General features: G+C 33.4%; 1 protein-coding gene across 6 annotated transcripts in view; it reads right to left on the reverse strand.

The window, feature by feature from the left end:
- Positions 1 to 5,500: 5,500 nt before the first annotated feature.
- Positions 5,501 to 15,000, reverse strand: part of LOC106877850 (FMRFamide receptor) — a 171,332-nt gene continuing 161,832 nt past the window's right edge. For all 6 annotated transcript variants that reach the window (XM_089351775.1, XM_014926882.3, XM_014926883.3 and 3 more), the window contains one exon: positions 5,501 to 7,963. In XM_089351775.1, coding sequence (XP_089207901.1) covers positions 5,857 to 6,963 — 1,107 coding nt within the window. In that variant the 5' untranslated portion in view covers positions 6,964 to 7,963 and the 3' untranslated portion in view covers positions 5,501 to 5,856. The remainder of the gene's footprint in view (positions 7,964 to 15,000) is intronic.

Consider the following 15,000-nt stretch of genomic DNA (forward strand, 5'->3'; position numbering starts at 1 on the left):
ATCTCATTTGCTGCATAGCCGGTAAACTTAGTATTAAGCATGGTACATAATGTCCGTGACCTAAGCCAGAGTGTCTTTAAAGTTGTAGCCCAGCACTTTAACTCATTGGTCACCATTTTGACCACAACGTGGTTAAATGTGTTATACTACACAATAATTTATCCCACTACTGCAGGGTCAAGGATGAGCATACATGAATTCTTCCGTTCTTGTGCTTAGTTCAAGTGTCCTGCCACATGTTATTCATATACTTAAATGTGTGCATTTCTCGGTTTTGTATATCTATATGTCTCTGTCTCTATCTATCTATCTATCTATCTATCTATCTATCTATCTATCTATCTATCTATCTATCTATCTATCTATGTATGCAGTTATATATTTATGCGTGCATATGTATTATGAATATATTTGCATTTAAGTGTGTATATGCATGTGTGAGTGTGTGCGCGTGCAGACATGTATGTATGACTACGAATACTTTTACATACGAATATTTGCGTATGTATGTCTCCATAAATGTTTTTGTGTGGCTGAATTTAAAAGTATTGTGTGTACTCATACGTATGTGTGTGTGTGTATGCGTGTATACGCACAGGTATGTATGGTTGTATGTGTATGTATGTTTGTATTTGCTTGTATGTATGCTTGATTTTCATGTTGGTATGTGCATGTTTGCATATACACATTTACTGTTGAAGGTAAACGTTTCTTTTGTTTTCATTTTATTCATTGAAAATGATATTCTATACAACTAAACAGAAAGAGTTGTATGTATTGCTGTTACTGTGTGATTATGGGTGTCTACAAACGGGGGTCGGACAAAATAACGGCAGCATCACTTTATATTTAGCATCACTTTTATATAGGCAATATGAAAAATTCAATACTATTCTACTGTATATATATATATATATATATATATATATATATATATATATATATATATATATATATATATATATATGTCATTTGCATTATATATGCATTTTACTTCACGATATAACGTTCTTTTTTTGCAAATATTTGTATTGAAATAAGATAAAATGATTTTCAAAGTGGACTAATTGTTGGAATGCAGAGGGCTGGAAATTTATTCTCTATTTCTAAATTGCTTAATGCTTCAAGAAATCATCTTGACATTCTAAAACCAAGTTAAAACCAGCTCTGGCGAGCATATTTCTGGATAGAAAGCAAAGCTCACAGAGAAGAGCCGCAGAATAGTGAAACGTATGTGTCTTAAAAACCATGGAATTACAGCAACAAAAGTGACAGAAGAGCTAAATGATCACTTTGCCATACTTGTGCCAACCCAAACCATTCATCGTGCGTGCCATAAAGCTATCCACGGGGAGGGTTGAAACTGCTAACTCTCTACTGTCTTCCATTAATATTGATAAACGGAAAAAATGGCGTACTGATTATCAGAAAAGTTATCTGTGGTTCAATGACACGATGTCATCTTCTTTGGTGAATCACTATTCACATTTTTTCCTCACTTTGGGATTAATTTATTTCACCAAACCCTAACTATTTGACCTCTACCGTGAAGCATGGAGGCGGATCTGTGATGGTTTGGACAACCATATCACAGGTTTCTCTAGTCTCTTTAGTTGTTCTACATAGTAGAGTTAATGCCAAGGAGTATCTGAATAATTTTGCGGATGATGTCCATCCTATAGTACGAAAATTGCTCCTTCATAGTAATGCAATTTTCCAGGATGATAACTCACCGATTCACACAGCTAATGTTATTAAAAAGTAATATAAAGAGCACAAAAGTAAAGTAGACCATTGGGACTGCCACCTCCAACTTTCTCACCGAATGTGTAAATGTATAAGTGAACGTTTATGGTGCATTTTGGAATAGCAAATGAGGAGCCACTTCTTTCTGCCTCCGTAGTTGAAAGAGCTAAAGCAAGCTTTACTTGAAGAGTGGCTCAAAATTCTCTTTACAGAACCTGTACGAATCAATTCCTCGACGTATTAAGACTGTGATTGATGCTGAAGGTGGACCAGCATCGTACTAAATAAAAACTTCTGTTTAACAAGGTATATCCATCATTTTGTCCAACCTCTTCATGTGAACAACTTTTTTTGTGCGGTTGATCTTTATCTATGGGTTTTGCTATTTAATGTTACTCCTCTCTCTGTGCTTCACTTGAACTCTTTTGCCTTGTTTCTTTGAGGCACTGACTCTTTCCACCTTTCCTCTCCACATCTCATAATATGTTTCATGGAAAATACGCCAAGGGATTGTTCTGCACACTCTATACAAACTCAGTAAGATTTTACATCTGCAATAAGGATCGAAATAACGTTGATTAACTCCTGTATATATTTTTCTATAATTCGATCACAAATCTTATTGAAGTTATCCCTCTTGCTTGTCACTTTCAAATCATAAAATACATTGCCACATTTTCATGAGTTCAACGATGAGCAAAACATTGAGAATGAAAAGTAAAAGTAGAGGAAAACTCTGACCTACTCATATAGCTCCTCGCTCTTGCTTATCTACCTTTCATCTCTTATATCAGCACAACATATGTTACTCCCTAAAATCTAATACCTTCTGAAAATACTTCTCTCCAGCCCAAGCGACAAAACTTTCTTTCGTCTTTCCTCAATCACAAACGAAAGGCAAGCCGCGAAATATTAGGTATCACACTCCTCATTACAAAGGCACTCACCGGACTCCTCCTACTGACTTATTACAAATTATCTCAGCACTTTATATATATATATATATATATATATATATATATATATATATATATATATATATATATATATATATATATATATATATATATATATACATACATACATACATACATACATACATACATACATACATACATACATACATACATATATACATACATATTGAACCTTTAATGTCTACACATATTATTTCTCTCCGTTTTTTTACGTTCACTCACCATTTTCTCTCACTCATCCTTTTCTGTCGAAGTTCATAGGCTCGAAACGTCAAAGACTTTTCCATTCTTTCCAGGCATTAAACTAATACACCTGCCTGTTGTTCCCTCACATGTCTTCGCTTTTTGGTTTCTGTAAATTTGAGCTATACACACACACACACACACACACACACACACACACACACACACACACACACACACACACACACACACACACACACACACACACACATACACACACACACATATGTACACACACATATATATATATATATACATACATACATATATATATGTATTTATATATAGGAATCTGCAGATACATACGTACATACTTATGTATGCACATACATACCTACATATATTAATAAATGAGAATGGGATAGATATCATGTAATGTAGTTCACTAGGTTAGCTATGTCTGCTACAAGAAGCAGGGAATCCTGAGCTGATTGGTTGCGCAACATCCTAGAGTTTCCTCGAAATTATTAAACTTCATTTGAATGGTTCCGAGGAAACTCTAGGATCTTAAACTCAGTTCTGAATGCACTGCTTCTCATAGCAGACAGCTAATCTAATTAACTTGGTTACGTGATTCCTGTTCATTATCCAAGATCACAATCTGTAGTAGCCTAAGCTAAAGCTTTATGCTAAAGCGTTTATGTATTTAGTTCTCACAAGTGGCTAGGAGTATCACTCAGAAGGACTGCAGCCACATGGCTGAAGCTCATAGAAAAATAAAACAAAAGAAATACACACACACACACACACACACACACACACACACACATATATATATATACTCTTACAAACATCTATGTGTACATACGTATATAAATATGTATATGAATATGAATATATATATATATATATATATATATATATATATATATATATATAAGCATACGTATATAAACACGTATATATATATATACACGTGTTTATATGAACATACATATATACACGCATATATACACTTATACGTATATGCACATAAACATTTGTATACATATGCATATGCACATACATATCTATCCGTCTACTTACGTATTTATGCATATACATAAATATTCATATGTATACTAAGAGACTTAGGTAAGTTTCGGCCAAATATGTGATCAAACAGATTTTAATGAGGCAGATGTTAGTCTGGGACGGCATAACTTATATAGTAAAATGGACAAATGGAGAACATTGAACTTGCATAGGGGAGTGAAAAATTCGACATTTTAAATATGTTTTTCTCTAAGGAAATGTTGAAAGGAGAGAAAATTCTCAGTTTTTTTCCTTTAACTTTTCGCGAAGAAATACTCTCTCCGAAACAGTAGATTTTCCACTCCCCTCTGCAAGTTCACTGTACTTTATTTTTATCGAGTTAATACACACATATACATACATACATACATACATACATTACACACAAACATACATACACACACGCACACATATATATGTATGTATGTGCGTATGTGTGGGTGTATATATATATATATATATATATATATATATATATATATATATATATATATATATACATATGCATACATACATACATACATATATATATATATATATATATATATATATATATATATATATATATATATATATACATATATACATATATATATTATATAAGCATATATATTTAAATATACGCAATATATGCGTAATTGAAATATGTATATATATATACACACACACATTGAATTTGAGTTGTACTTTATAACAGGTTGTCCAGCTGTATCTTTCTGAAAGTATCGTTGGTGTTGAATATACCCATACCATGAGATTATCGAAGTCCAGATATCTGATGATGTGGCTCTGTTCTACACCCAAGGAGCTTGAAATCAACCTGTTATCATACACACACACACACACGCGCGCGCGTGTATGTGTGTGTGTGTGCTTGCATGTGTATATATTTCCTTGCATTTATACTCACACATAGTTTACTTATGAAATTTATTAGTTTTTCTACAGTAAAAAAGAAAATTTCGAGCTGTGATTATCGATTGTCAATTGCAACTTCAGTGCTTGGATACAATTGTTTGTTTTTTTTCTGTTTACAGACAAGCGCTCTATCACATAAGAATAGTAAAAGCTGCTACCTTTGTCAAGATACAGACAACTATATTTTCTGCTTTAATCTCTTGATGTTCAAGGAAATCATGTCCAAGGAAATCATGTAAGGACAATGGACTGACGATCATATTTCACTTCATCATGAGTTAAATAATTATCAGAAAAGCACTGTCATTGAAATTTTACAGAATACTGGTCCCCTACACAAACATCTGATTGCGCATTACGTTATTTAACAAACGTTTACATGTTTAATCATATTCTAACCACTTTCACATGAAATCCATAGTTTTTTTTCTCAACGTCTTTAAATAAAACAATTTGTTTAAAATTTCATTTTCAATTATCCTTCTTATTACTTAATGGCTTCGAAACTTTTTTTCTTTTTCCAATGAAACCAGGAACAAATAAACTTGATCAGTTTTTGTAATATTTCGAATTAACACATTTCAAAAGTTGGAGGAAAAATATGAAGAAAAGGACAAACACTTTAATTAAAAAATCATAAAAAACAAAAACAAAAAATTTTCATAGTTCCAAAGCTTTTAAAAAATAAATTTGCGAAATAACGTTGTCGTTTATCTTCCCATTTTCTTGTTGTCATAGTAGTTTATTTTCATTCTGTGTTAGACAAACAGTTGTGGCTTCAGTCTTTTATTCCTTTCATTGAAAAGTGCAATTTACTTTTTGAAATGTCAATTATAAAGCATTCCATTAACTCCTGTTAATTTATATTTCATATATAGATTAACAGGAGTCAACAAGGGAAACAACGAATGAAATAGCCAATGGATTTAGATAGTTTTGAATTGTATTTAGAGAAATGTCATGGACAGGCACTCTCTGTTTGATCTGTTTCTGGCTGTTGATCATTCAGTACTGTCAATTCATACATAGTGGTTCGTGTATCCGCCTCATTTGACAATTCTACTCGGCATGCACCGAGAGTTTTAAAGAGAACTGGACGGAACGTGCGAAAAAGGACTTTTCTAAACTTGCGACCAACTGCTGTATAAACCAAGAAATTTACTGAAGAATTAAATATAAATAAAGTATTACTAACTGCTAGCCATTTAAGCAAAACAAGGTGCGAGAGGAACTCGTACTGGGCGATTAAACCTGGCGTTTGACAAACAATAAAGATAAGAACAATTAGAACCAGAACAAGACTCATGTTTGCTTCGTTGTCTTCTTCCACATTCATTCCAACTCGACGTTGTCGCATTTTCATGAGTTCAATGATGAGTAGAACGTTGAGGACGAAAAGTACAAGTAGAGGAATGATAAAAATCAGAATGGAGTACATTAAACCACTGTAAATTTCCTTGTATATATCTGATTCGCCATATTCAGTCGGTATAATCATGTAACCGTCTCCTGATTTCAAAGGGCTAGCTTTAGTGCCAAACAGACGTGGGATATTATACAACACCGAGAAAGCGGTTGTTAATCCAATCACAGTAAGAGCTTTACAACGAGTCAGTAATCGGATAGAAATAAACGGATGACAAATTGCAATATACCGCTCAATAGTAACACTAACAGTAATCCATACATTTATAGTTTGAACAGTCATCACTACATAATTACATGGTACAAATATCATAGGATAAATAATTTCTCTGAAATATTTTAAACTCTTCGTATAGTTAGAGATACTGATAGGTGTAAGCAAAAGGAATGCAAAAACTAATATTGCCGTGTCCGTGATTACAAGAGCTCTTAGATAGTATATTGTAGTGGAGTGCATTTCTTTTCGCCAAAGAACAATTATTGTTAGAATGTTGCCAATTAGACCAAAGAGAACTATAACAGGAACAATGATTCCCCAAAAGAAGAAATGTACGGAATAGGCTTCCATTTTATTTTCCTCATTTAGGGAAGATCCACCGTCAGTAGTGTTGGGAATACCACTCAAATTGGCTTCTGCCATGATTTACACGCTCCGTTTCACAATTCAAAATGTACACTGCTCATATATACTATTGACAGAGACTAACTTAGTATCAAGATCATATAGTTAATAGTTCTGGCGTGAAAGAAAATCAGCGAACATTTTACTTTTTATAAATTATATAATTACTCTCTAAGCCTCACTTGGATTTGAAAATTAATTATTCAGCTGGTAATCAAATATTATTTTCTCATAATTTTAACGCGTGAATTAAACCCCGTATTCGCTAATCACTCAGTTCGTATCGTATCTACCATTTTATAGGACATGTTTAATTCGTGAAATACAAACGCCTCTTACTAATGGAAATATATAACACAAAGGATATGATAATAAAAATATCCTGTTTAAGACTATATCACAGATAAGTTCGTGGTACCAGCAAATCAATGGCGATGTTCTTTCTCATTCTTAATATATTTAACTCTTACAAAGATGCAAGGAAGCATGAAGTGATAAATAGTTGTGCTGTTCAACGTTCGCGATCTACTACATTTCAGTTATTGCGTGTGTATTAAATAAACTTTCCCTTCTCTAACCGTTTTAAGAAAAATAATAAAAAAAGGTAATAAAGATTAATATATATTGTCGTCAATGTGGTTCTCAAGAAGATGTTAGGCTTGCTTAAGCATAAACTTGCGAAATATTCATAGTATTGTAGACAAGTTGATATTGCATTACATTCTTGATTATAATCGTTTTCAATGAAAAATGATTCAATGGAATCATAAGTGCAGCAGAATGAAATATTAAATATAAAATGCAATATTAGAGATACTGTCCGCTCGAGGTAAATGTGTTACATTCTACTAATTATCTTAATTTCTCAGGTAATAAAATAGTGCTGATGATATGTAATTTAGATGTTTCCGAAGAATTGGCATTTTCGTCGAATTGTATGATTTAGAATTCAAAAGTCGTTGTCATTTATGCTCGTTTTCTACAAGCACGTCTTGTATTCTTTTCTTCAAAGTGTAATCTGGAATAAAAAGAAGACATATATCATTATAGACAAAGAAAAGATGTAAACATTTGTTTGATAGAAAATAGTAGGAAAATGATATCACAGTACATTTGTGAATGAAATATCGTAATGCTAACAAGAGCTAGGCATCATGATGATAAAACGTTGCATTATTTTCTGCTTAGAGTATGAAGACATTGCAAATGAAAAGTATCAGCTATCTTAAGTAATCGTCAGTCATATAGTTACTTGCATTAACAAAGCATTCAAGATATCACACACACTTCCACACACGGGCGCGCACAGACACGGGTGCGCGTACGCACAGTCACACACAGTCACACACAGTCACACACGCTCAAACACATGATAACACAAATGAATCATTGTGTTGGAAGAATATATCAATAACTTGGCTAATGAGGTTGCTTATTAGTGAACGACATGACCAATAACTGGGGATAAATATTTAAATATCACTTATTACTTTTTTTGTACCTGTTTATATGTACATTGTTGTTATTGTTATTTAACTACAATCGAGCAAACTTAGCAAAGTTGAGTCAAGAGTTTTTCGGATTTTCACTGATGACTTTTGGCAACTTGAATCTACATGTTAGTTTGATACAACTTGTTACCCAATCATTGATAAATTGTTTATTCATTATTTTCATATATAGCATATAAGCATTAATTGTTAATTCTTTATTTTACAGCTTTGATAACGAGCGGCGAAAGAATTTCAATTAAAGCCATTTTACACTACCAGTGAAAAAAAGGACCGCGGGCAAAGGCAGTGGCAAAAGAAATTAATGATGCGGAAGGCCAAGGACTATCAATGAATGTGTGGCACAAAACTGGTTCAAACGTTTCAAGGAAGGCGACACCTGCCTCAGAGACAAACCAAGGCCAGGGAGACCTTCTGTTGTGGAAGCTGAGACCTTGCTTGAAATAATTGAACAACAGCCAATCACAATCACTCGTATATTTACAGCAGATTTTGATCCTTCACTAAGCACCATCAATCGATGCCTCCATAAGCTCGGCTTTGTGAACAGATGCTGTCGAGAAGTTCATCATTAACTGACCAATGGCCAGGCTCAACAACGTGTGAACATTTGTAAGTAACTGCTGGCAACTCCTTAAGATGTCCGTTTTGACATCGAATTGTAACTGTGGACGGAAAATGGATCTATTTTCATAATATTACGAGAAATCAGTGGTTTCGTTCCGGCCAGGCTTTAGTACCTGTTGTCAAACAAGGGCAGTTTGAACAGAAGGTCATTTTGTGTTTGGTGGAATTTTGAAGGAGTGTTGCACTTTGAGCTTGTCCCAGAGAATCAAGCTGTGAATGCTAATCTTTGTGCTCAAAAACTACAGCGAGCATATGATGCTTTGAAAATCCGTTACTCGGTATTGGTCAATCGAAGGCGCGCACTCATACAGTATGACAATGTTCCAGCACACACTGCCAAACTTACCAAGCGCAAACTTAAGGTACTTCAGGGGCTGGAAGTACTGCCTCACCCTGCCTAAATCCAGACCTTGCACCATCAAATCACCACTTTTTCCGAGCCATTATTCATTTCCTGCTCAAATGGAGCTTCAGCAATGCGGACGAGGTGGACAACAGTTGCAGGGAGGTTTTGCTTCTAAACCAGCCGAATGATATAAGTGTGGAATTGAGCTTCTGGCACAACGATGGCAACAGTCAATAGAATATGATGGGATATATTTTGATGAATAAAAGCTTTTTGTTTGTAATTTGCTTGTACTATTAAGTAAAGCGTGAAATACGAAAAAAAACAAAAACCAAACAAACAAAAAGAGTTTTTGACTCAGTCAGGCATAATGAAAGGTTTCCATTCTGTTTTTTTGTAGGATGAGAAATACTCTACTAAACTGTTTTTTTAAGGCATAGCATTTGACTCGAGGGTTATTTGCCTGCTAATCTAGCAAGTCGAACACTGTGGACCACTCCTTATTATTTATACATAGATACGGTCATACAAATACACGGACACAAATTTGAAATAAGTATAGGAAAGTGCTGCATTACTTATGTAGTTTCATCAAGTTCCGTTCTCATACCTCATACCTCTTCCACTGACCGTTCTACCTACCTACCTACCTACCTACCTACCTACCTACCTACCTACCTACCTACCTCTCTCCATCCCTCTCTACCTACCTACACATGTGTAGCGTAGCAAGGGTCCTCAGCGCTCGGACACAATGATACTTTCAGTGTCTTTTGCATGATAGGTCAAAGGATAATATTACCCTTTTCTCATCTGTGCCTGAGACCAACTGTCCTTCTTACCTCTCTCTTGCTACGCCTCTGCAATCCACCCGTCCTTCAATCGATGAATTCATTCATCTACCAATCTTTGTCTCTCTCTCTCTCTGTCCACACACACACACACGCACGAACGCGCGCACACACACACACACACACACACACACACACACACACACACACACACACACACACACACACATACACACACACACATTTATCTATGCGACTCAGCTTTTGCATTTCTAATGATTTTAAAACGAAATCAAATTAGGGATAGTCTTGCTATTGATCATGAGTTCCTATTAATTTAGATTCTTTAAACATAAAGCCATCATTAGAATAAAGCTAATATGTTTAAAAACACAATCGCTTAATCTCAAACTTTACACACGCAAAATCTTGTGGGGTGGACAGTGGGGTGGACAGTGGGGTGGACAGTGGGGTGGACAGTGGGGTGGACAGTGGGGTGGACAGTGGGGTGGACAGTGGGGTAGACTAAGAAAATCATCAGCCACCAACAGTATCGTGATTTAAATAAAATGCAATACAAGTGAGAATGAAAATCGCATTGCAAATGGAGATCGTCCGGTAGTTGTTTCGATCACTCAAAGCCTTGGGACTAAGCCGTCTGATTGAAACTGTGTAGATGAAATCTATATTAAAGTTTGTTGAGTGAATCGTATCTGTAATTCAAACGGACAAACGGAAGATCACAACTAAGGAGCCTACCAAAGCATTACAGTACGTAAATTTATTTTGTAACAGGAAAAAGAAACACTATCTTCCTCTTGAAATATGTATGTCGGAAAAAATAACATTACACGTATCAGTTGTAGAATTTTCGAAACTATACTCAGTAAGATCTAGATCTTGCTGTGTCGAGAAATTCTTCATCTTGATGTCTGTTTATTTGTTGAATTGAAGAAATGAGATGATCTGGAAATGTATCTGAAATAATCTAAATAGGACGAAAATTTATAGGTGATATGTATTTGAAAAGTTTCAATCTTTTTGGAATTCTTTGGAATCTTTTAATCCTTTAGGCAACTTCATACAGTTATATTTAACGCAACTCAAATTTAGTCAGAAAGGCTTTCTGGTTAATAAATGTTCTAAGGTCTATTACGTAGTTTAGAAAACCCATCTCATTTGTCATTGTGAGTTTTGTCTCACTATCAGCGAAATAACTTGTTTCTGTCTTCTGAATATTTCGAACATTTCTAGTTTACTTTACTGAATTTTATTTTGTTTCTTGTATTTATTTCTTACTCATACAATGTCTCTCTGATATCTCATACTCCCTCTCTCACAAACACCCTTTCGTTCTGTTGGCAATTCTTCCTATTTATTTCGCATTTCACTTTCTGTTTTATATTAATTTTATAGTACCACTGTCTTTCACTTTCTCTCCCCTGTTTAATCTGATTCCTTTCTGTTAAATCCTTCGCAATACAATAAGATACATTTAAATGATGCACTCCTCGCAGCTTCTTCCTTCCTTTCTTTAACTTTTTGGCGTTTAATTACTTTGAAAGGTTAATCAAATGGAAGGTTTATTATAAAAAAAACAATATACTTATGGTCCTTGGAAATAAAATGAAAACAACTGTTGAGGTATTAGTGGTTAAGTTCTATCTTCAATGACGAGATCAGAAATAATATTTTGGCTTTGGGTATTTATATCAGTTAGAGTATTTCGATTAATTTTCTTGTAAATTTTTGTGATGAAAATTGATAGGAATCTGTGATTAATAGTATAATTAACTTGATTTAGATATTTGGTTTAATCTAATTGTAAATATATTTGATTGGCATACTTGATTTCTTGTATTTTGGTTTTTAACTTCGTTTTTAACAGGGCACTATTAATCCCTTTTCTGAACTTTGGGGTTTTGATTAATGAAAATACAATTTCTTCAAATGGTATTAATAGCTCATTTTTAGGTAGGCATTTGTTAGATTTAGACTCATATCTTAAGTTGCTTCTCTGAGTCTTTTCTAGTTTATTGAAGAAAAATAATGTAACCTAAGACTCTGGATAAAATGGCCCTTTCTCTGCATTAGGCACCCAAGATAAATTTTAAAATAATTTCTTGAGAAATAACAATATTTACTGCTTCAACATTTTAAAGAATGCAATTAGTAAATCATTTAATAAAAAGGATGTACTCTGACAGAATAAGAATGGGGACCACAAACAACAAAGAGTTCTATGCGTTGAAATCAGAGTATTCATATTTATTCATTAAGGTGCTACAATTTTGTTTCATTCATAATGTGTACTCTTCATTGAGTAAAAAAAAAGACAACTTATAAATAACGTATTATAATGACATTTATATATGTATATAATGGTCGGCAATAGAGAAGAAGAGCGAAAATAAGATAACATAGAGGCAAAAGGCTGGAGTTTGAAAAGCTGTGAGGGAGGACCTGAAATTAGAAGCGTTGAATTTTATATTGGGATAAATGTTAAAACAGTGTAGTATGTATTTGGATTTAAGAATGAACATATTTTTTTGGTTTGATTGATTAATAGAGATAACTTAGAGTTTAATACTTCTAAAACTGTGAATGTGCGAATAAATTTTGAAAACTTGTGATTAAATTAAAGTAAAGAATAAGTCTAAAAGTGTGTGACTGCAACAAACTTAAAAGTATTTATAAAATTTGATCAATGTAATGTGAAGTTGTTTATCATACGTAGTAGATAAGCACTTTTGTTCTCAGAAGAATACTCATAATATATTGGTCTTCATGCTTTTGTAGAAAAACAAACACAAATGAGAACATCGGTATCCATTAAACTAGGGCATATTAAAAATTAAAGAAAAGAATTACAAGAAATTAGTTGAAAACAAAGGGAGATACCACTTTTAAGTTCCGAAATTAATGGTGGAATAAACTGCAAAAATAAGTATTAAACGGGCAAGAGCGATTGTTAAATTCCTGAGAGCGGGTAAGATGTGGAATATAACAGCAAAGTTAATTGCATATGAAATAAATGTAGGAACAACTGTTCAAACGTACAAATAAAATACTTATATGTATTTTAAGCAATACACATATATAGTGTGTATATACATATGTACTTTACATGTATATATATATATATATGCGCGTGCACACACACACGCACATATATACATACATACATCAATACCGACGATCCAAACATACAGCAGATTGTATTATATTCCATGTTAATTGTAGTCCTCATGAGACAACTAACAAGAGACCCGGTATAATATATATATATCAAAAGTAAGAAAATAGAGAGGTAATTAATAAATTATATATATATCAAAGAGTTGTGTTCAGGATAAATGGAAACTTAGCAGCGACAACTGAGTAAGTCGAAGTTGTGTGAAAGCTTATCGAATGAACTGTACCATTCCGGCCTTGAATTTCTGTCACACTAATTTTGCATGAGATTTATGTTAAAAGTACACATATCTGTGAAATACGAAACCATTTACACGGTAATTTAATGGACTGGTGGTTAAGTTAATTGGACAACAGAGTACTTATCGTCGAATCTAACGGATATCCGTTCACTTATTTAAATTCCGTATTTATGTACGTACACACACACACATACACACACACACACACACACACACACACACACACACACACACACACACACACACACACACAATATGATATATATATATATATATATATATATATATATATAGAGAGAGAGAGAGAGAGAGACAGAGAGAGAGAGAGAGAAAGAATACTGCAAATAAACAAATAAATACTCGGATTTTAATGTTCAAAGTATATATACATGTATACATGTAAACATTAGTTTGTTTGCTTCCATTACCGGCTACAAATGTTTGATGAACTACATCTGCCAACATTATAAAGCAATTCCAAGCTTTCAGAAACTGCTATCGGACTTTTAACACCCTCCCCCTTCTAATTCTTTGAGTCTATGTAATCTGAATAAGTTTGCTCTATAAAATTTTAGATATATGTATATATATATTTTCACTTGATTGTTTATCATCTGAAAATTTTGAGTCTGCCTTCACCTTTTACACGCATACATGTAATTATATTTATTGTACATTAAAACCCAAGGCCTTTTCTGTTTATTTGAATCATTGTCCTCATATCTGCTCTCTTGGATTCCCCTTATAGCTACACTTTAACCTGCTGGCTTGGTGCTCGGTAAAGTGTAAGTTCAAATCAGAGCACTATTAAGTGTTTTCTATATTGAGATTCTCTCGACATCATCTGCTGACTCTACATAACATACATAAATACACACACACACACACACACACACACACACACACACACACACACACACACACACACACACACACACACATATGTAGAAAGTTGAAAAGGAGCACACGAGATGATATATATGGAAAAAAGTCAGGGTAGAAAATGCTAAAATGATTTTATAAAAAGAGTAAAAATAAATAAATGAATAAAGACTTACAAAGTATAACCTTTCACCCCTTAAATATTTATTGAGCTAGACTAATAATGATAAAGAACTATTGGACAAAAATTCAGATATGCAGCGTTTCCTTGGTGAGATACCGGATATAAATATGTTAAGAGGCTCAGATAAGGTGATATAGTATTTAACATAAATAAATAAATAAGACTTAAAGAGAATAGATATATGTTAATAAAAGTAACAAGGGCTTAAATATGGGCCAATTAAACAAGTTAAATTAAAACTTATAAATAAAATTATTTAAATAGCTAAATATAATGC

Source organism: Octopus bimaculoides, chromosome 1 (assembly GCF_046866305.1).
Source record: "Octopus bimaculoides isolate indiv1 chromosome 1, ASM4686630v1, whole genome shotgun sequence".
Lineage (NCBI taxonomy): Eukaryota > Metazoa > Mollusca > Cephalopoda > Octopoda > Octopodidae > Octopus > Octopus bimaculoides.